The 21,837-nt window shown below is 36.4% G+C and overlaps 1 protein-coding gene and 1 pseudogene across 1 annotated transcript in view; one reads left to right on the top strand and one right to left on the bottom strand.

Moving 5' to 3' along the window:
* LOC120200024 (DNA gyrase subunit A, chloroplastic/mitochondrial) overlaps positions 1-17,138 on the top strand; it is a 38,277-nt gene extending 21,139 nt beyond the window's left edge. The window contains exons 13-27 of the mRNA XM_039200973.1: positions 16-64; positions 798-884; positions 1,083-1,176; positions 2,308-2,378; positions 2,496-2,585; positions 3,176-3,301; positions 3,415-3,572; positions 10,625-10,706; positions 10,795-10,959; positions 11,051-11,152; positions 14,851-14,987; positions 15,606-15,726; positions 15,814-15,868; positions 15,991-16,087; positions 16,997-17,138. Coding sequence (XP_039056904.1) covers positions 16-64; positions 798-884; positions 1,083-1,176; positions 2,308-2,378; positions 2,496-2,585; positions 3,176-3,301; positions 3,415-3,572; positions 10,625-10,706; positions 10,795-10,959; positions 11,051-11,152; positions 14,851-14,987; positions 15,606-15,726; positions 15,814-15,868; positions 15,991-16,087; positions 16,997-17,138 — 1,576 coding nt within the window. The remainder of the gene's footprint in view (positions 1-15; positions 65-797; positions 885-1,082; positions 1,177-2,307; positions 2,379-2,495; positions 2,586-3,175; positions 3,302-3,414; positions 3,573-10,624; positions 10,707-10,794; positions 10,960-11,050; positions 11,153-14,850; positions 14,988-15,605; positions 15,727-15,813; positions 15,869-15,990; positions 16,088-16,996) is intronic.
* A 2,912-nt stretch (positions 17,139-20,050) lies between these two features.
* On the bottom strand, positions 20,051-21,635 carry LOC120200013 (annotated as a pseudogene).
* Positions 21,636-21,837: the final 202 nt, after the last annotated feature.

Below are 21,837 nucleotides of genomic sequence, written 5' to 3'. Positions count from 1 at the left end.
TATCTTCTATTATAGCATTCTTGATGGACAACCAAAGCAGATGGGCCTGAAAGATTTGCTTCAGGTGAGTTTTTTATGCTTTATGTTTTAGTCCAGATTTGCCTTACATTACAACTGAATTTAAAATTGTCTTGTTAAATACATACATGTGTTGAATCCTTTCAACGTTAATATCTAAAATGTGTTACTTTGCCTGGTATTTATTAGTTTTGACAAACCTATTGCAGTGTCTGGTTTCTATCCTTGAAAGTATGAAATGGACTAATATGTGTAATTAGCAAGTAGCTTCGACAAGTCTCCCAGAGAACTAATAGCGGCTTAGAACATGCAGATTGGAGGGTTGGGATCATAACTTTTGGATTTGTGGCTGTAAATCTGTAGCACTTACATCATGCTGCAAAATTGTGTTTGTATGTGAGAAGTAAATAAATTTGGTCATGCAACTGGACTCACTGATCATTTTTCTCTAACTATATATATTACTGCCAATATGCTAATTTGTATATTACTTCCATTAGCTTCCACAACACGTAGAACAGCTCTATATCTTAGCCTAGCTCCTATTCCAAAATGTATCTATGTTTGGTCATATGTTGGCATTTATGATTCTGTTTGTATGTACAATGCACTCTTCGCCTATTTATATGGCTTTCTGAAGTTCCTATATAGAAAAATCATTACAATGTGCATCTTATGTATTTTGTCTTTAATTTTCACACTTGTTCTTCTTCCTTGCAGTTGCGCTATTATTATATCTTAGCAGCTTTTGCTTTTGTTCTATTTTTATATTTTTCCAGTCATTCCTAGAATTTAGATGCTCTGTCGTTGAGAGACGTGCAAGATACAAGCTTTCACAAGCACAAGATAGAAGACATATTGTTGAGGTATGTCTGCAAAATGGGAGACATTTTAGACTAAGAAAGATAATGTGCTTGGGCGTCCCATCTGTTGAAAGTCTATTTATTTTCATATCGTGTGTGTGTATATATTATTTTTGCTAGTGGTTTTGTGTACCATCACCATATTGCACTGGTAGCAAATTTTCATGTTTCAATTTTTTTTGTTTTGAAATGTGCACTCAGGGTATTGTGGCAGGGCTTGATAATTTGGACAGAGTAATTGATATTATCAAAGAGGCTTCTAGCAATGCAGCTGCATCAGCTGGCCTGAGAAAGGGTATGGCCCTTTAATTTCTATATGTTCTTTTCTTCTCTGATTGCATGGTCTCGTTTCTTTAACATATAATTGATAGGTAATGGAAGAAAACGGAACACTTCTGCTACAGGATAGTTTAATCTTTATGTAATGAAATTTAATGCATTCATGTAGCATTTTAGTCACTGCTTATGTGTCACTATTCCATATATGAGTAGTGTTTATCTAGTAAACAATTAAAATTGACAGACTACCAGTCATTCTTGAATGTCTTGAGCATATCATGAAGGGTACATATAGGCCGTACAAATTATATTTAATAAATTACCTGAATGTTGTTGTTTCAGTTTCTGGTAGACTTTTGGTCAATTTTTGGGAATTGTAAAGATGCTTAATTTGCAATTATTAAGGCAAAGATAGGTTTGGATTGATTGCTGTCCTTTCATCTCTATTTATGTTCCCTATAAACATTTTCCTGTCAGTTAAAAGAGGGTTTTGTCTTTTCTACTATGTCAGGGAATAGAAGTTAGTTTTTTTTTTCTTTTTTCCCCTTGCTCTCTCTCTCTCTCTCTCTATTTTGGCCTTTGTTTGACACAGTTGATATTTGATTTATTGCACGAAGCCTCCGTGGTAAAGGAATTGTTGTTATTCCTTGAGGACCCGGGTTTGAGCACCATAGTGTCAGGGGTGTGAGCGTTCAATGTTGAGAGGTTGAGAGTTATCTTTGAACAGATACTGTCTTATATTTACCCCAGATTAATCAAAAAGAAAAAAAAAAGATATTTGATTTATTAGTTGACTACCATTCAATGACTACAGCTAATTATCATTCATTCTCTAATTGCGTTGCATTTCCTTGATGTTGGTTCTTGTTATCCTTAATTATCATTCATTCTCTATTTGAGTTGCATTTGTTTGATATTAGCTTTAGTTATCTCTTTTCGGAATCAATGAAGTTATGCATTTGGTGGTGTGGGATTTGAACTTTTATTTTTGTAGGGCCTTTACCATCAAAGAAGGGTTTTGTTGGGGTTTTCTCCAAATTTAAGAGGCTGTTTCTTCATGTACCTTGAGCTAATATTTTGGCCAAAAGAATTTACATATCATAGAAAGCCATCGTCACTAGAAATAGTTCTTTTTTATTGTGGGCAGAATTCAATCTTTCTGATAAACAAGCAGAGGCCATATTGGATATACACTTAAGACGTCTTAACCTTCTTGAGGTCTGTAGCTACAATATCTATCATAAATTCTGAATTTGTTTGTTCAATATTATTCTATAGGTTGTTATTTTGCTAATAATATTATCTGAAATATGTCATATATTTGTTATTCTGCAGCGCAAAAAGTTTGTTGATGAAAGTGTATCGTTGATGGAACAAATCTCAAAGATAACAGAATTATTATCAAGCCGAAAAAATATATTGCAGGTAACCTTTTATTTTTTAACCTATGATTCTGATTTATTCTTTGATTTTATCATCGTTAAGATGCTTGAAAAGTAATCACAGTAGAGTTCGATTGAGAGACTGCCAGAACATGTGCTTGTGGTACTGTTAGGTTGGCCACTTGATCATTTGAAATCTCTATATATTTAGCTTGTCTCATCTGTTGTGTTAAACACAATTTAATTGATTGTAGAAACATATCGTGTTATGCAATGTGTTTGACATATATATGTGATTCACACTCCCTGCCAGTCAAAAATAAAAGAGCACAAAAGTGATCTTTATGTTTCTGCTTCTTTCTACTTTCTTATATTCTGATCTAATGTTGTCTATTATGAACAAAATTAATTCTAAATATGTGTTCATTTTTCCTTATCTTTGAAGTTCTATTTGGTAAAAGTTTTTGGTGTTTTTTTATATAAAAGAAGCCTTTTAAATTTGAAATGAAATAATGGTTTAAAGATGTATTTTCTCAAATGGGCACAACTCTACTCTGTATACCTGGTTCAGGTATTCTGCAATTTTTCTGGCTTGTTTTTTTATTTTTTTCCTTTTGTCAACCTGTTGTTTAGGTAATAGAACAAGAAGCAATCGAGCTAAAGAACAAGTTCTCGAGTCCAAGACGTTCAATGCTGGAGGATTCAGATGGTGGCCAACTTGATGACATAGATGTTATTCCAAATGAAGAAATGCTGCTGGTAACTGATGAAATTGATTTCTCCATGTGAACGGAATATTGTCTGTCATTTTGCTTCGTATTTGAAACAAGTCATAGTATATTCTTTTTCTCTTAATTATGTGTCATTTGCAGGCATTCAGTGAAAAAGGTTATGTTAAACGGATGAAGCCAAACACTTTCCATCTTCAAAATCGTGGAACAATTGGCAAATCTGTTGGAAAACTTCGCTTAAATGATGCAATGTCCGACTTCATAGTTTGCCATTCGCATGACCATGTGCTCTATTTCAGGTACTTGTATCTGCTATCTACCTTTGACTTAATATATATATCTATTGGCATTTTTTTTATAGGAATTAGCCCCGTTAAAAAACCCCTTCATAATTATTGTGTTGTGAAACACAATAGTCATTGGAAGGGGGAAAAGGGTGCCTAAATTTTATTACCAAACATAAAAATTACAACCAAAACCAAACAAAGACTCAGTACAAAAGACCTTCAACTCAACAACCCACCAACCCCAATCTCACCAAACCAGAAGCTCAACTCACTAACCTATCCCAGATTTAGCTAAACAACCAGCTTCCCCATTAATACATCTATTAATATGCCTTATGATAACATTAAATTGCATCACAAACTTCTGAATCTTTGTGATCATATCAACATAAAGAACCGGGCAGAGTTCCGAGTTGTTGATCCACTTCAAAGCAAGAAGTGAATCACTTTCTAGAATCAGGGACCCTTTATCCCTCCAAACTGATTCAAAAAATAAATCTAACCCAGCTTTGATTGCAAAAATCTCTGCAAGAATCGGAGTGCAAGGTCCTGTCGCTCTAGAGAAGAAAGCCAACTTCTTATTCTCAGCATCCTTAAGCACACCACCAATACCACTTCTTCTCCAGTCAAAAGCTACTGCCCCATCAACATTCACCTTAAAAAAACCCAAAGGAGGAGGGCACCACTTTAACTTAAGCAACAAGGCTTATAGGGGTAACGATACCTATCCGCCAAGGTTAAGTCACCCACAAGGCTATCAATCTGAATAGAAACGTCCTTGTATTTAACTAAGAACCAAGAAGCTACCCTATGCCTCACCAAAAAGAATAGATTAGCAATATCCAGTTTCCCATTCTGAAACACTATCTGATTCCTACATAACCAAACAGTTCACAATACAGCTCCCGGTATAAATTGCCAAATAGTCGATTTATGTCTCAATTCCACCCACGAAAGAAAGAACTCTTTAGGATTATTGGGTAGAACAGAGAAGACATTCCACAGCTGGAGAAAATTTACCCAAATCTTCCAAACCTGCTCGCATTAAAAGAAAGAGTGAATCACCGATTCTGGCTCCACTCCACAAAACACACAATAAGGATTCTCAATACCCTTGACACCTCTGCCCAACAAAACTGATTTGATAGCCAACTTCTGATGAATAATTTGCCAAAGAAAAACCTCCACTTTAGGAGGAACTAGCCCCTTCCACACAATCTTCGACCAGGAATCCCGAGGCTCGGATAAACTAGAAATAATTCTAGAGCAAGACTTAACCGAAAACACACCATCTCCATTTCCTTTCCAAACATAACAATCTTCACCCTTCATCATAGGACGAAAATTATCCAATAAAACCGTCATTTCCATCCATTGATCAAATTCAATGTCCATTAAAGCTCTCCTAAGCTGAGTATCCCACACCCACTTCCCATTACTAATACACCCATAATCAGCCACAACCCCATCCTTGTTAATCGATAAAGCAAATATCCTTGAAAAAAGAGTTTTCAAGGGATAGTTACTAATCCATATATCATGCCAGAACCTAATGGAGTCTCCTTTTCCCACCTATAACACGAGATGATTCCTAAAACATAACCCAAAAATATCATTCGCTCTATAGTTATTTAATATACCTTTCCAAATCCAAGACGCAGTGGGAGGCAAATTATCATCTAAAACAATAGACCTACTATCAACATTATGTTTCACACAGATAAACTTCTTCCACGGAGAATCCTTCTCTCAACCAAACTTCCAAATCCATTTGCCCAAGAGAGCCCTATTTCGTAACTTCAGATTCGAGATTCCCAAACCCTTAAACTCTTTATTTCTACAAACAATAGACCAATTGATCCAGTGCACCCGCTTCTTCTCTGCCAAAGAACCCCACAAGAAATTAGCCATTAAGGACTCCAGTTTTTTCCGAACCACCACTGGCATATTGAACAGCGACATATAGTAGTTAGGAAGTGCATTCATGACCGATTTTATCAGAACTGCTTACCTGCAATTGATAAAGAACCTGATTTCCAGCTTGCAAGTTTCTGATAGAACTTATTAACAATCGGATCCCAAAGGTGAATCGAATTTCTCCTTGCACCCAAAGGTAGCCCCAGATACTCCGTCGGAAAAGAACCTCGAACACAACCTATTGAGCTGGCCCAATCCTCGACAGTTTGATCCTGTAAATTAATCCCGAAAATCCTACTCTTCAAGAAATTCAGCTGTAGCCCTGTACATAGCTCAAACACTGTCAAAACCCTCTTTAAATTCTTCAATTGACCTTTAGCGGCTTTGCAAAAAATTATCAAGTCATCGGCAAATTGAAGATGAGAGAGCAAAACTGAGGACTTCTCACAACCTATCTGAAAACCATCAAACAACCCCAACTCTACTGCTTTCGAAAGTAGAAGATTAAAAAATTCACCCACAAAATTAAACAAAAGTGGGGACCAAGAACAGTCTTGTCTTAGCCCCATGGCAACTTTAAAGCTTTGAGTAGGAGAACTATTAACAAGCACAGAGATTGAAGTCATATTCAAGCATCTATAAATCCAGGATCTCCATCTTTGGCTAAACCCCATACACTACATTATATGAATTAAGATGCCCCAATCCACAGTATCATAAGCTCTTTTAAAGTCCACTTTGAACACAATACCTTCCCTACCTTTCCTCCCTCCAATAGTCAATGGCTTCATTACCTACTAAAGAGCAATCACAAATCTGCCTTCCCGGGATGAAAGCAAATTGAGAGTGACCGATCAGCCTTCCTATGCACATCCTTAATCTTCTTGACAACACTTTAGACAAGATTTTGTATAAACCCCTACCAAACTAATAGGCCTGTGATCTTCAATACTGACCGAATTCGACTTCTTTGGAATTAGAGTAATGAAGGAATGGTTCACACCTTTATTGAATTTCTTTCCATCATAGAAATCTTTGAAGAACTTCAGAATATCTCCTTTCAAAACCGGCCAAATTTTTTTGAAAAAGCCCATATTCAATCCATCCGGTCCCGGTGCTTTATTGTTCTCCAAAGACCCTATTGCCTCCCAAATTTCCTTCTCAGAGAAGTTCCTATCTAAGAGTGCAACATGATCCTCCTTGAGCCTGTTAAAATTCAAATCCAACTTCTCCACCTCAACCGTTGGCTTGGCATTGTAAGCATTCTTAAAGAAACCAAATATGAATGTTTTGATCTTACTGGGATCCTCAATCAAAACACCTCCCACATATTGGGATCCTCAATCAAAACACCTCCCACATCCAAAGATTTGAGAACATTGATCCTCCATCTATTAGTAGCACATTGGTGAAAATACCTCGAATTTCGATCTCCATCCTGAATCCAATTCGCCCTTGATTTTTGGAACCAAATTAATTCTTCCTTTCGGTACAAAGACCATAATTCAGATTTTTCTTTTGCAATATCCACCATTGAAACCAACGGATTACTCTGTTGAATTTGTGCTTCTTGGTTCAAAATTAACCTCTCCTTGCTGTCAATCAAACTTGGCAACTTCAATCTACTTTCATTAGACTAATTTTTGATCACCTCCTTAGTTTCTCTAAGTAACACTTCAATGCTCGACCTCTTCCTCCTCTTCAAAACTAAAATTTTCCTTTCAACAGCTTCTTTAAAACCCTCCTCCTCCATGATGTAATTGAAGAGTCTGAAAGGTTTCGGACCCCAATTTAACTTACTGGATTCCAACGCCACAGCATTATGATCTGACAGAGATTTTGGAAGAAGAATCTGAACAACATCCGGGAAAAGACTTAGGAAATTGTTGGAGACTAGAAATCTGTCAAGTCTCACAAAAGTAGGATCTTCCCTATTGTTACCCCAAGTGAACCTCCCTCCAACCAAAGGAAGATCCAATAAATCTGCATGAAACAGAAAATCCCTTAACAAATTGATCGAATTTTCATTAAGTGATTTTCCCATCTTCTCGTCTTGTGCCTACTACACATAGTGGACAATTCAATGACGAAATATAACTGAGTAATTCCTCAAAAAAAGTCTCCTTTTCCGATTCAATAGAAGGCACATACACATTGATAAAGCAACATTCATCTTGACTTTCCTTAACAAAACCTTTCAGGGCTACAAATTTGGGAGAAATTTTCTGCGATTGGGGAAGAAACCAATTCTCATCCCATAAGGTGAGTATTACTCATGATGCTCCCTCTGCCAGAGACTCAACACAACCACCAAGAAAATTACCCCCTAACTTCCTTCTCATAGACTGGTTTACCAAACCCAACTTTGTTTCTTGCAGAAAAAGAAACGAAGGTTTCGTACTCAAAATCACTTTCTTAACTGCCCTAGCTTTTTCCTTTCTCCCTAATCCCCTAACATTCCAAGTGACACAAGCAATAGTTACCATTACTGAAAAATAATCACCTTCGACAGAAAAGCAGGATTAAATCCCACCCTCCTCACGCCTCGAATCCAGAAACTTCTCGACAAAAGTCGTCTTCCCCCCTTCAAATGAACACCCAGGACTTTGCTGACTTCCCAAGTTAAATCCAGTTCCTCATTCTCTAATGAAAAATCGACTGCAGAGAGTCCCTTCTCAGGATCACATCTTCTACTTTTCTTATTTGACCTGCTGTATACTCTATCACAAAAGATGGTACCAGCAAATTTTGGACGGCTACGAATTGTAGGAGGAGAAGAAGAACACCTCCTGGTAGGCAATTTCCTTGCAAGAGAACCACCAGAAACTTCCTTTTTCTGAACCATCTTCTTGTGTTGTTCCCTCCAAAACTGTCTGATGAAGGACTTCCCCCTTCTTCCTCCAAAGTTCATTCTGAATATCACCCCCCAAATTACTTACTATAACAGGCTTATTACCAACTCTTTTTGGACTTGGAAAACCTTGAGCAGGCCCATTAACCTCTACCTTCCCCATTCTACCATTTAACCCATTCTCTATATCAACAATTTCATGCCCCAAGGAGACAACCCCCATGCTCAAGCCCCTTTCTCTTCCATCAATAAAGTCCCCCAACACTTCCTCCTGACCTGGATCTCCACTAGATGATGTCTCCACCGAACATAAATTAACAGCCCCACTACTATGAAAAACTGCTTTCTCTTTGATACACCCAATGCCAAGCATGCCACCCCCACATGGAGATTTCGAACCCATGATACCACCCTGTTATGGGAGCCTGACATCGTCTGACTACCCATTTGCCCATCCTTACCTTCGACGTCATCCCCTTGGCTCCAGTCCGATGAATTCTCCTCCCAAGGAACCGCTGTACCGACATCTTCAACCACATCGTTTAACACCGGGAAAAAATCCTCACTAACTTCCACCTTAATTTTTTATAGTAAATGACCTACCATACGTCTTAATAGAGACCTGGGGAGGAATATCTAACGGACTTGCAACCCTTACCAGCATGCGAGCCACTCTGCAATCCACTCTCTGAACAGTTTGTTCTTGAATCTTCACGAGATTGCCCCATCTCGAAGATAAACTTATGAACAAAGAAACTGACCAATAGTTAAGAGGAACACCGATCAAAGAAACCGCACAGTACATCAATGGAATATTATTCACGTCCAATACAGGTTCCAACCTATCGAACCAGAAGGATAACGCCTCCCATTTATCTTCAATCGTAGCAACTTTCTCCTCTACTATTCGGAAAATTACCAAACATGCATTATTTGCATGACCCCAACGAACCACCTTGACATTGATTCCATTAGATCTTAAAGCCCTCTGCACGAACTCAACTTCAAAGATCGCCTTACAAATTCCTGTTAAAGACGACTTCAACCAAGAACTTTCCTCCCTTGGAATGAAAACATCCAGCGGCTTCTTCACCACCCTACTATCTCTATAACTTTCCTCCCTCAACATTTTTGATTCCCACAACCGTATCCTTATAAGACCTCCCATCACAAAGCTTGCTCAGCAACTTCTTCCCATCATCATCAACTCGAGATTTTGAACTTCTCCTAACTTGCTCCTCTGCTCCTGCATCCCTAACCCCCACCACACTAATACGCTTCGAACTCCTCTTCCTTTGATATTTCGCAATCGAGACCGAAATTTTCCTCCCATCAATTAATACATTGTTCATCCTTTCCATTGCAAAAAGCAGATCCTTTTTGCTTGCAAAGTACACAAAGGCAAACGTACAATCCTTATAATTTGGTCTCCTATTAACAAACAGAATGAACACCTTAATCACTTTGCCATGATGACTAAAGCGATCCCATAACGCACTTCTATTCACTCTCCTACTAAGGTTGTCCAGAAAAGCTACCCATGAAAATCCTCCAGGCAGAAAACTACCTTTGTCTGAAGAAGCACTTCCACACGATCTCTCACTCACTCTCTCTCTAACTTTCTCACTCATGGTTCTTTTTTCCTCAAGTGGCTCATGTCTATTGGCATTAGTGTTAATGTTTTATTTTCCCAATTTTGGCTTTTGTTTATTTCTCTTCTTGGTGTGTGGATGAGATCTTGTGAAAATTGAAAACATTAAATGAATTTCAACTTTTCTTTGTAATCTTTTTGTTTGTTTTAATGGGCTACAAAACCTCGCTGCAATATTAATATACTTAAATAGTTTTAGGGCGTTATCTATTCTAATAGTCTTTCCCCTTTTCTATTTGCTTTCATGTTATGGTTTCTATTATTTTTTATATTTACTGCTTTAGGTTTAATGTAGGTTGAGTTACATGGAAATTGTTGTTGTTGAGTTATTATGGTTGCCTTTTTCCAAGAAATTCCTGAGTGGCTTTGGTCTAGATATGGTCATACTCATACCATGTTTGGATGGTCATGGTTCAGTTAAGTATGGGTTTCCTTGGACTTTGGGTTATTCTAGTAATGACTCTTTTGGCCCGTTTCCTAAGCACATTGTTTATGGAATTGGCCTCTTTATACAATGGGCTTGTGAAAGTTGTCATGTTCATTGAACATGCTTGTCTTGCTGCTTCACATTAAGATGGATTTCTGCCGAATCTCCTAAATCCTAACAATAAATTTTACATCATAATACCCAAATGCTCTATGCAGTGATAGGGGAATAGTGTACTCTGCTTATGCATTTAAAATTCCAGAAAGTAGCCGGACTGCTGCTGGAACACCTTTGATCCAGGTATTTATTGTTTTGCCATTCTCTTTTTGTAGATAATTATTTTCAGTGCTGACTAAAGGCAGCTTATGTTGTTTCATGCCCATGACAGATCATTTCTTTGTCTGAAGGAGAGAGAATAACATCGATTGTTCCTGTGAGTGAGTTTGCTGAAGACCAGTTTCTAGTGATGCTTACGGTGAATGGCTACATCAAGAAAGTGTCTCTGAATTACTTTTCATCTATTCGGTCCACTGGAATCATAGCCATTCAATTGGTGTGTCTTTCTGTCTGATTTAGCTTTGAACTTTAAGTCGAATCTTTTGAATATGATACAATCTCTTACCCCACAAATATTAATATGCCAGGTTCCTGGTGATGAGTTAAAGTGGGTTCGTTGTTGCACAAATGATGACCTTGTTGCCATGGCTTCACAAAATGGAAAGGTCATTCTAGGTTCCTGTGACATTGTAAGTAATGTTTTGCTGCCTTTTTTGCTTTTAACATATTTGCAAGATTCGCCGAGTATTGACACAAGTAAATCAGTGGCTTATTTTGGCTGCCTATCTTATTTTCCCGGTTCTATTTCTGTTAAATTGTTCATTTTCAGAATTTGCACAGCACAATGTAAAACTGAGTAAAGAGGCCTGCTGGAACTATTAGGATCAAAACTGGGATTTCTGAGGATTTAGACCTCATTCCTGTATCTATATCTTGAACTTCCTTTGTCTTTACTGCCCTCTGGAGTCTGGAAATTTATCTTTACTTTGCTTATCGTTTTTCAGAGTTCTCTCTCTTTTCTTCTCCTTCTCCTGTTCCTTCCTACTCACGTTGATGATATTTTCCTATGGATTGGTTAACAAAATGCAGTTCTGGGATGGAATTTCTGAACAATTATTTTCTGGTTAATGTTAATGAACTTTTCACTTGTATACAATGAAAACAAAGATGATCAGCCTTTTCATCCAAATATTACTTTTGTGTTTGAACATGATGAAGGGTGTTAGACAGAGCTGCAATAGTCACATGGATTTTTAAAGACAGCTGATGTATCTTGTACTGGCTGTAGGTTGTAGACAATAAAGATTTAAATTATTGTAAATATTATCTGTTAACAGTTAGGATAAAATCTAACTCTTATCTCTTAAGTAGTTTAGATAACTCGTATATCTTATCTCTTATCTATTAGATAGGATAGGATTCTGTTTAAAGTAATTATATTTGTACTAGAACTCTCTGTAAATTAGTCTATTTAAGCAGACTTACAGTTCTCTTTTAATCAATGAAAAAGCACAGTGAATCCAATTGATTACTGTACAAAATATTCTCCTCAATTTTCTACACGGTATCAATTTAGGTTAACCGATCCTTAAATGCTAGCGAAATGCCAAATGACTACCAAAATATCCTCTGAGACCAGTAATTCCAATTTGGCTTTCACAGCTCATGAAGATATTTTTTTCCTTTGCCTCTATGATTAATAACAATGGCTTGGGAGCATGGATTGTCGACTCTGGGGCATCCGATCATGACAGGAGACATTACCCTGCTCCAAAACTTTACAAAGTCGCTTTCTCGTTCTCATGTCAACACATATTTGATACTTTATTATTGTGACAAGTTTTTATATTCATTTGACGTGTTGTGACATTTCAGCCCTTAAGGTGCATCCTTTTTATGCATAAAATTAGAATGAACTTGTCACTGAATGCTGAAAACTGTTCCAAGATTATCCCAATAGTCTACCTTCATTCTGACAATTAATTCCTATGCTGAACTTCCAACTAAAAATTACGTAATTTAGTTCAAAGATTAGGCATCTTCAGGAGAATATGTAATTATTAATCAGCACTCGTATATAATATCTTTTTTCTATAAACTGTGATTATAAGTTTATGTTCCTGTGTCCAGATTATGATGTCAAAGTGGCTCTTTTTTTCCTGGATACAGTAAGATAGTTTTATGATATTGCAGTCGTTGGCTAGTTTTAAACTCTATTTTATGCAGTTCTGTGGTTGATGATTCGTTGGAAGACCTCTGTGTGGAAAGGGAATGGAGAGGGGGTGTTTTCAGTTAGATCTTGTTTAAGATTAATGAATGAGCAAGAGAAGGTGGATATGGATTGGCATAAACTTGTTTGGCTTGGGATGGCACCTCCTCGGGTGGAAGTTTTTTTATGGCAGGTTCTGCGGATGAAGGTAGGGGTTAAAGTTGAGCTTTTGAAACGTGGAGTTAATGGGATTGTGGATAATATAAGCCCCCTTTGTGGTATGGCTGCGGAAACAGTTTCGCATCTATTTATTGTTTGCCCGATAGTTTGGTTATGGTCTTACTTTCTATTAAGTTGGGACGTTGCTTTTGTTGTTCTAGAAAGTCCATCTGATCTTCTTGCATGGTGGGGAAGGATGTTCCCTCGTTCGAAAATATGGGCGTTTATTCCAGGAGCTATTATTTGGTCAGTCTGGAAGTTCAGGATTGAGATTATATTTGATGGTAGGAAGATGGACACTGCTTTGTTGCATTTCTTAACGATGTATAGACTGGTTGCTTGGTTTGTTGCGAAATTTCCTGATGTCCCTATTATGTTCGATTGTCTTGTGGGGAATCCGGTTCTAGTTGATTCCTATGTGTTTAATGTTAAATCTGGTGATTCTTCGCTCTCTTGGAATCCTCCTCCGAAAGGTTTTTGCAAGTTTAATGTTGATGGAGCTGTGGAGAAGTCTTGGTGTAAAGGGGGGAATAGGTGGTATTTTGAGGGATGAAGACGGGGTTGTGCTAGGTTCTTTCTCTGAGAGTGTTGGGGGAGGTCCCCCAATTCTGGCCGAGTTGTTGGCTATTAAAGCAGGATTATTATTCTTCTTCAAGTCAAGTTGGAGCTCGAGGGGTAGATTAATGGTGGAGAGTGATAGTAGTAAAGCTGTGGATTGGATCAAGTGCCCGATTTTTTCTCCTATGATTTTCAGCTCACTAGTCAAGGAAATTAGTGCATTGGTAGAAGATAGGAGTGTTGTTGTAAAACATGTTAGTAGAATTGTGAATTGTAAAGCGGATGAATTAGCTAAGATAGGCATTGGGTGAATTTCTGGTTTTAGGTTCCTATAGGTTATTCTGTTCTGCTGGTTTTGTACTTTATGTACTGGTTATAATGTAATGGTTTGTTCGGCAGAAATAAAATTATGAGGCACTCTTTTCCTCCTTCCAATGGCCGTCGAGATACCCCAGGGTTCTTGACGGTTACGAAGGGGGGTTTTTAACGAGGCCTCCCTTTCTTATAAAAAAAAATGATATTACAGTCGCAGGAGAAAATTTTCACTGTTTGTTTCCCTCAATATTCGAAAGCTCTCAAACTGTGCCGTTTCCTTGTAAAGGTTCTCCAAGTAGGTGCATAGAGAAAAGGTGTCACGTGAACTATTTCAGCCCTATTTCAAAAACTCGCAGATTTCAATCACTTAAAATAGGGATATATAAAACATTTGTGATCGGTCTGGTTTCAGTTAGTTGGGGTAAAAGAGCAAGTAATATAGTGTTTTATCATCTGTGGAAATATTGAACCTTAAATTATTCTATCTGATTCAAGTTCAATGTTAGAAAACTTGAACTTGACTAGCTCAAGCCATTTGAGTTGAGCCTGAACTCAGTTGCAGACAAATCTTGCTCAAGTTGTTGCGAGTTGGTGCCTAGTATCTCGTGAATGGGGTTTAAATCTTTATTTCCAATCCCAAATCACAGCACAATTCCATATGGAGCAAGCTGGTTTGGGAGGGTCATCCCCATAATGAGCCTTTGCAATACTAGATATGAATTAGTTAACCAATGGATAGGATGCCAGAAAAATAAAAGCACTTTATTTATTTATTTATTTTTGAATATATCAATGAACTTAGAACTTTTGGCCTCAAAGCACTATATATCAATGAAATTGAATTTTTAGTTTTGCTCTTTTTTCTTTTTTAAATTAGCATCGTTAAATTCCCGTTTGTAGTGGTATCCTTTCAAATACTGCAATGAGAACTTATGACTTCTAATCACCTTGTCCTTAGATGACTTGTTTTTCCGTCCTTAAGATAAAATACAACACTTTTAGAGAGTAGCAGGGAGTATTCCTTTACTTCTTATGATATATCATGTAGTATGTAATTATTCTTGTTTCCTGATTTTGTGTATTCAGATCCGAGCACTAAGCAGAAATACTAGAGGAGCTATTGCTATGAGACTGAAACAAGGAGATAAGATGGCAAGCATGGATATCATACCAGTTCCAAGGCATAACGATTTGGATAAGGCAGCAGAAGATTCCATTAGAAAGTAAATTATTTTAAACTACTCTTTCCGATTGCTTAAGGCTCTAATTGTGAAGCTTACCAACATTGTCAGATTGTAGTTTCCTGTTGGATTTAGGGGTTAGAAAACGTTTAAGAATCTCAAAAAGTTGAAAAGTTGCACTGCTTCTAAATTTGTTTCCATTTTGTCCTCCTGACCCTTTTTATGGTAATATTGGCCATACTATGGTTGACAAATAAATAATTTGTGTTTAGAATTTAAACGGGACCTCCAATATTCTCAACTTTAAGTTTCCTCTACAGATCTGTCTGCCAATTAGCTAATAATGCTAAATAAAAAATCAGGGTTTATCTATATGTGGCTTCCTTCAATTTAAAGTTTCTTTTGTCATGGATTGAATCAATTCCAATACATGGATTTTGTTTATTTCCTATTATATGTTATCTTTTTATTTATCATGTCTTATTAGATAATCTGCCCATTTTTTAGTTGTATTTGGTCTTACTGTCCATTTTTTAGTTGTATTTGGTCTTAATGCTTCCTTCTGAGTTCACTTCATATTTTTTGTGTTGTTTATCTTATAATATAGGGCATTGGCTTTCATTTATTATTTATTTATGTTTATTTTCTTTCCCCACATAGTGATAAGGGTGGCAGTGGTCCATGGCTCTTGTTTGTCTCTGAGAATGGCTATGGCAAGCGAGTTCCATTGAGTAGTTTCAAACAGTCTCCTTTGAACAGAGTTGGTTTAATAGGTTACAAGGTACTGCATGACATTGAGTGTTTACAAAAAAATTTGTTCTGCCTGATTCTGTTTTTCTGAATGATAACACGAGTTTGCTCTCTTCAGTTCTCTTCAGAGGATCGCTTGGTAGCCGTCTTTGTGGTTGGGTTTTCATTGGCAGGTAAATTACGTAATTGGTGATTTATGTGTAATGTTCTTGTAAAAGCATACATAATTGCTCTTAATTATTAATAGTGCATATTATGATTGTTCTCTCTCTCTCTCTCTCTCTCTCTTCTGAAGATGGTGAAAGTGATGAGCAAGTGGTCCTAGTGAGCCAAAGTGGTACTGTCAATAGAATTAAAGTTCGGGATATCTCAATACAGTCTCGCTATGCAAGGTATAATAAGTAGGATAGTTTATTTGTGCAGGAGGTGATTAGTTTGCTAACAATTGGTCAGCTCATACATGATCGAAACGTGAAAATACCTCATGTGCCTCTGTTCTCCCTAAAATATATTTTAGTTGTACTTTCAAATGGACAATTTTGTCCCAGATGACAACCTTCATTGGAGACTCATCTAAATACTGCTGCTGCATGAACATTATCTACGGTTGTTAATCCAGGAAAGCCTTTAGGCTTTGGCTAGTACTTTAGTACAAATCTTATAGTTTCTCGGAATTGGATATTGAATGCATCTGTTCAATTTGCAAATCTTACAAAGCTTATAGTTATTGAATGCATCTGTTTAGATGAAGACATTATAGTTTGTCGGAATTTACTTATTCCTTACTGATCATTTATAGGCCCTTGTGGGTTATCTAGGAATATATTTCGGAAGTAGAAATCTGGTAGTCTTGAGTACCTCTGTGCTTTTCCACATCCTCTTAGTTTAATTTAGTGAGGTCATATTTGTCGTATGTATGGTGCATTTGTTCACATTTTCTGCGCTACAACTTTAGTCGAAAGTGGACATTATTTTGCTTTTGGACCAAGTAGAGCATCTATGTTTTGCTTTTATCAAGTATAATTTTACGGGAACGGGTGATTTGTGCCCCTCCCTTCGAGTGGGGGATGTAGTGTTGTATAGTATTCATGGTTATACATATAATGCCTGAAAACTTTTCTTTCCCAGTTTAGGACTGAAGCACCTTGCTTACTCTCATTGGAGAGTTTGGTGATTCGTGCACTTACTGTTTTGAGCCAAATGCTTTTACTATAGACTTTTAAAAGCTAAAACTCTTTACTAATTATGTGGCTAACCTTATGGTGATTTGAGTACATCCTCTTTACTTCATTATTTTGCAGGGGCGTTATTCTGATGCGACTAGAGCATGCCGGAAAGATTCAATCAGCATCCCTAATCTCTGCCTCTGCTGATGAAGAAGCGGAGCTGCTACCCGATATGCAGTTGAAAGAATCAACAACTAATGACAGAGCAGTGACATAGCAGCCGAGGACGTATCTGTGGCTTCATAATAACAATTTGCCCAACATGCTCAAATTTGTCGTGCAAATATTACCATATTCAGATCCTGTGTAGTACAGAAGGCCTTTTCAGTTATCCTAGTTGGCAGAAACTGGAGAATGATGGTTAAGGGGAAATGAGGGTAAAACCTTTAGTATGTTGTATTTAAATGCATATTATGAGAGGCATCCTTTCAATATTATTTTCCTTCTCTTTGGCTTAATTACATCGATTTGGGTCAATGATCGGATTCAATTGAGGTTAAATGCTGCATTTATTATTGATGGTCAAAATATCATGTCCCTAAATCCTCATAAGCCATTATTTTTATGGTAAACTGCACATTTAATACCTAAACTATTACTTTTGTTCCGTTTTGGTACCTAAACTTTGTTTTATTTTTCAATGACAAACTTAACATTTAGTTTAGGTTTCATTTTGGTACCCCGCGGTTAAAACTAATCGAAACTGCTCACATGATTTTTTTTTTCAATTTGTTGTTAAGTTTTTAACGATGGGGTACTAAAATGAAACTCAAATTAAATTTTAGATAAGATTTAAAAAAAATAAAGTTTGAGTATCAAAACAGAATAAAAATAATAGTTTAGATATTAAACGTGTAGTTTACCCTATTTTTTAATATTGCCTCATGTCATTTTTTTCTTTTCCAGGAAGAACAAAATTTGCTTCTCTTTTTCTCAGTTGATATCTTTAACTATTGGTAACATTCTTCTAAGATAGCATTGAACTGAAACTTGAAGAAATAATCGAAAGTCATACGGGCACTAAATATAGTTCCCTTGATGATCTCATCACTCAACTTAGAAGCATACATCGATTCATCAGGTATCCATATTGGTTGAATGATGCACATGTGTGAAACACATGTCACAATACTGCTCTATTTTGTATTAATATCGTTATCACACAAGCGAATGTTACAATACATTCAATATCTAACTTGACTATCCTACTAAATTTAACATGAATTTCACATAGAACAACAGAAAGGAAAAGTGGATTGTGGGATTTTTCATTCACTTCTATCGTAATTTCATATCAATATGATCTCATCTTGATTATTTATTAAAGTGATTATGTCTAATTTTTAAAGGAGCAATTGATTTATTTGATATTCAATGAACATGTAATTTATTAATTATTTCAACCGTGGATTTAGGTAAGGGGCATCATTTCTTATCTTGAAATAAGAAAAGGAAAATTTTTTCCGAATAAGACATTCTCTATTGACAAATGAAAAAATCGACAAGGGGAACTTCGACTCAGCTCGAAATCATAGAATAAGGCAATATATGAATTAGATGAAACCTGGGGCGAAGAAAAAGAGACTTGTTCAAGAATGATGAATATTGTAACACCGTATATGATTTAGATCATTTGATCTGAATATCAATTATCATATTAATCATTGAAGTGTTTCGATAGTAATTCTCATTTAGGGGTTATTTAGACCATGATTTAAACAAAAAAATATTCATTCAAACAACACAAAAATACAGTGTAAGTATATACTTCATACTAACTGAAAACAAACTAGGAATATACAGGAACATCACCAAAATGACCAAACATGCTTAGGAATGATTTTCTCTCTTCACATACATCAAACTTAATCATGTCAAAATTGAAGACTTAAGCTGTCGTAGATTAATACAATATTCAAATAATCATCACGCAAAATTTTAGCTCAATCGGATTACAGTTTCATTCAATTGCTTAAACATGACATATTAGGGACTAAACCGCAAACTTATAAATAAATTTTATATTGACATGAATTTATTAAATATTTGGTCCATACATGAAATTAAATTTGTATAAAGTTTACCGTTGAATTTAAACTTAATTCGTATTAGAATTCATCCTCAATTTAAAATTCGAAAATTGATGATTATTTCATAAAATATCATTTATTTAAGTATCAAAGCATAAAAACCAACTTTAGACGATTTAAAAGAAATTTTGAAATATTTTTCCTTGAACTCAATCCCAAGATATCGATCCTTTTAGCGAAAAGATTGATCATTTCCATTCCAATAACCAAAGGAAGGATCTTTTCGCCCAAAAGATGATTTTTTTTGGAAAATTGAAAAATTAAATTCAATCATGCATAATTGATCTACACTCCAACTCCTAATTCTTAATATAGTTAATGATCTTACATAAGCATGCTTGAAACTTGAAAAAACATGTCCATTCACAACTAAATCATGCTTCATAACACTCAATTAACAATCAATCATGTAATAATCAACCATATAATGAGAATAAGAAAATAAATCATTGAACTTAAAGATTACTTTTAAGCATTTATTTAGCCACTTTAAGCAATTAAGGTCATTTAACAAGTCTAACATGCTTACCATATTTATTATATATTATTTGTCCAAACCAACACAAACTATTTCGTACGAAAATTCAACATAATTGCACCTGACATGTTTGACATTCACACACTAACACTAAGAAAAATTAATATCATGCATCAAAATCAAACATAAAAGTCCATCCATGGAAATGTCCAAGGCCCAAATAAAATGTCCAAAAAATAAGTCTTCAAATCCCAGGTCTTAATCCTGATATTATTTGTGGTTGGCTGATTCTTAAACAAGTTTAATGAAGTTAAATTCCAAGTACTTTGGCAAATATTAAGTAAATTAAAGACTTAAAAAAACCCATCATGCATGGTTCCAATTGTTGTCAGGTCTTCTGCATGTAATGGAAGCCACATCAAAACTATAATCTGCATCCCTAAAACAAGCTATAAACAAGTAAAGAGAAAAGGCATGTGTAGCGTTACATGATGAGACAAGATAAGAAGGATTCCAGACCTCTTTTGCTTGTCTACAGAATACAGTTATGCAACCTAGACGTCAATAAAAATAATCCCGGCATTTCAGTGATCCACATAAGCATTTATTTCTTTCATATGTCGTGATCCACTTTAAGGATTCATAATGTCGGTTTGTATCAAAAAAGTATTCATCAATTTCTCCATCTCCACCATCTTGCCTTGCCTTAATATTGTTAATAACTTCACTTGCATATTCACAAATAAATGCACCTGGACGAATAGGGTCCCGTGACCACAGACCCCAACCCCTATCCCTTGACTTAAAAACTTCTAAGTGAAATTTCAAGCCAGTCTGTGAAACTCTATTTTTGCAATTCCGAACGCATGGACACGAGGGACCACATTCATATATCAAGGGTTTTCGACACACTAGAACACCATTGGCAGTATAAGGGTAATCACCTTCATTTTTTTGAAGGCAAGAACAGCTAGATTTTCCTGGTTGGCACGCATCACGGCAATCACAGCGGACAGTAGATTGCACTAAGTTGAATGATTTCAAATACTTGACAGTAGGGAAATATGTGAGGTAAGCAGGTCCCTTTTCATCATCAACCTCATTTACAAGGGAAACAGGTGTGCTTTCTGCACTTGAAGTGAGGTTGGGAAGAATAAGTCCGACCCTTTAAGATACACCTTCTTTCAACTTCTGAATCAATTTCCAAGTTTCAAAAGCACCGGTTTGCCCTGGGATCCTAACCAGTTTATATTTGAACATATTGTAACCTGATTTTCCCTTCTCCATCCATGACTCTTGGATCTTGTAAAATCCATCATATACATAGACCTTAGTCGTTTGATGGATAGTGAGACCCCGAATGACTCTTACTTCGTTTGCCTCGGTGCAAGCTCTTCTCCAAAGCAAGATTCCCCTTCTCAAGCTTTTGATCCGATGCTTCTTTATCTCTACCAGCATTCCCACCTTAACCACTATATATCAAAATATTCGGATCTTCAGCATCATTATCATACCCTCCGGAAGAAACAATGCTTAAAGCTACTAGTTCTCCTTCTAAATCACCCTTGATATAATCAATTCCAGCGATAGACTGAGAATGTAATCCCACCAAACACAACTCCATTCGGAAGAAGAAAATGTCCCTAATTTCAACACCAGCAACAGCCCCAATTCTCTTTTTCATATTAGTCCGAACCCCTTTGCTCATCATTGTGTTGCCAGCTTTCAAATCCGCACGCTTAATAATACTAGAATGTGATTCCATTCTATCTTCCATTTGGCTAAGCTTTCTCCTAAGAGCATCAAATCTCAAAAGCACATTTTCAACCAGTTCCCTATTATCATCATCTCGTTCAGATAAACTAATTCCAGTATCGAAATTACAGGAAGCAGTGAATGATAGCTTCGAACTTTTGTCCACCTTTGCCTTCTTCTTATCAGAACTTGATCCAACTGATTTTTGCTTTTGACTACCGCGTGCGTCCATTTGAGACAAATTTTCCGTCCTAAATAACCGAATTGGCATGGCGGTTGAATTGACGCCATTCCGGTCAAGGTCAGGTGTAGAGTGGGACCCTTGTGGTCCACTAATTGGGACAAAGGGCGAAACCTGAAGGGAAAGGACCATTAGGAGGAGCACAAACAAAAGGAGGACCCTAAGAGGAATCCGAGAATTGAGGAACCAGCATTTGTAGTAGTTTTACATCCAAAACTATTGATTTACTCCTTCTATTACGTCGCGGCTGTCTTTTAGGTGGGTCTAGAATTGGACTTCGACTTAAATGAAATTGTTAGAGTCACCACCGATAATTTATTTTAAGAACAAATAGATTGATCGGATACCTTGA

The sequence above is a fragment of the Hibiscus syriacus genome, unplaced genomic scaffold (assembly GCF_006381635.1).
Source record: "Hibiscus syriacus cultivar Baekdansim isolate YM2019G1 unplaced genomic scaffold, ASM638163v2 tig00000340_pilon, whole genome shotgun sequence".
Taxonomy (NCBI): domain Eukaryota; kingdom Viridiplantae; phylum Streptophyta; class Magnoliopsida; order Malvales; family Malvaceae; genus Hibiscus; species Hibiscus syriacus.
This window is presented reverse-complemented; position numbering and strand designations above follow the sequence as displayed.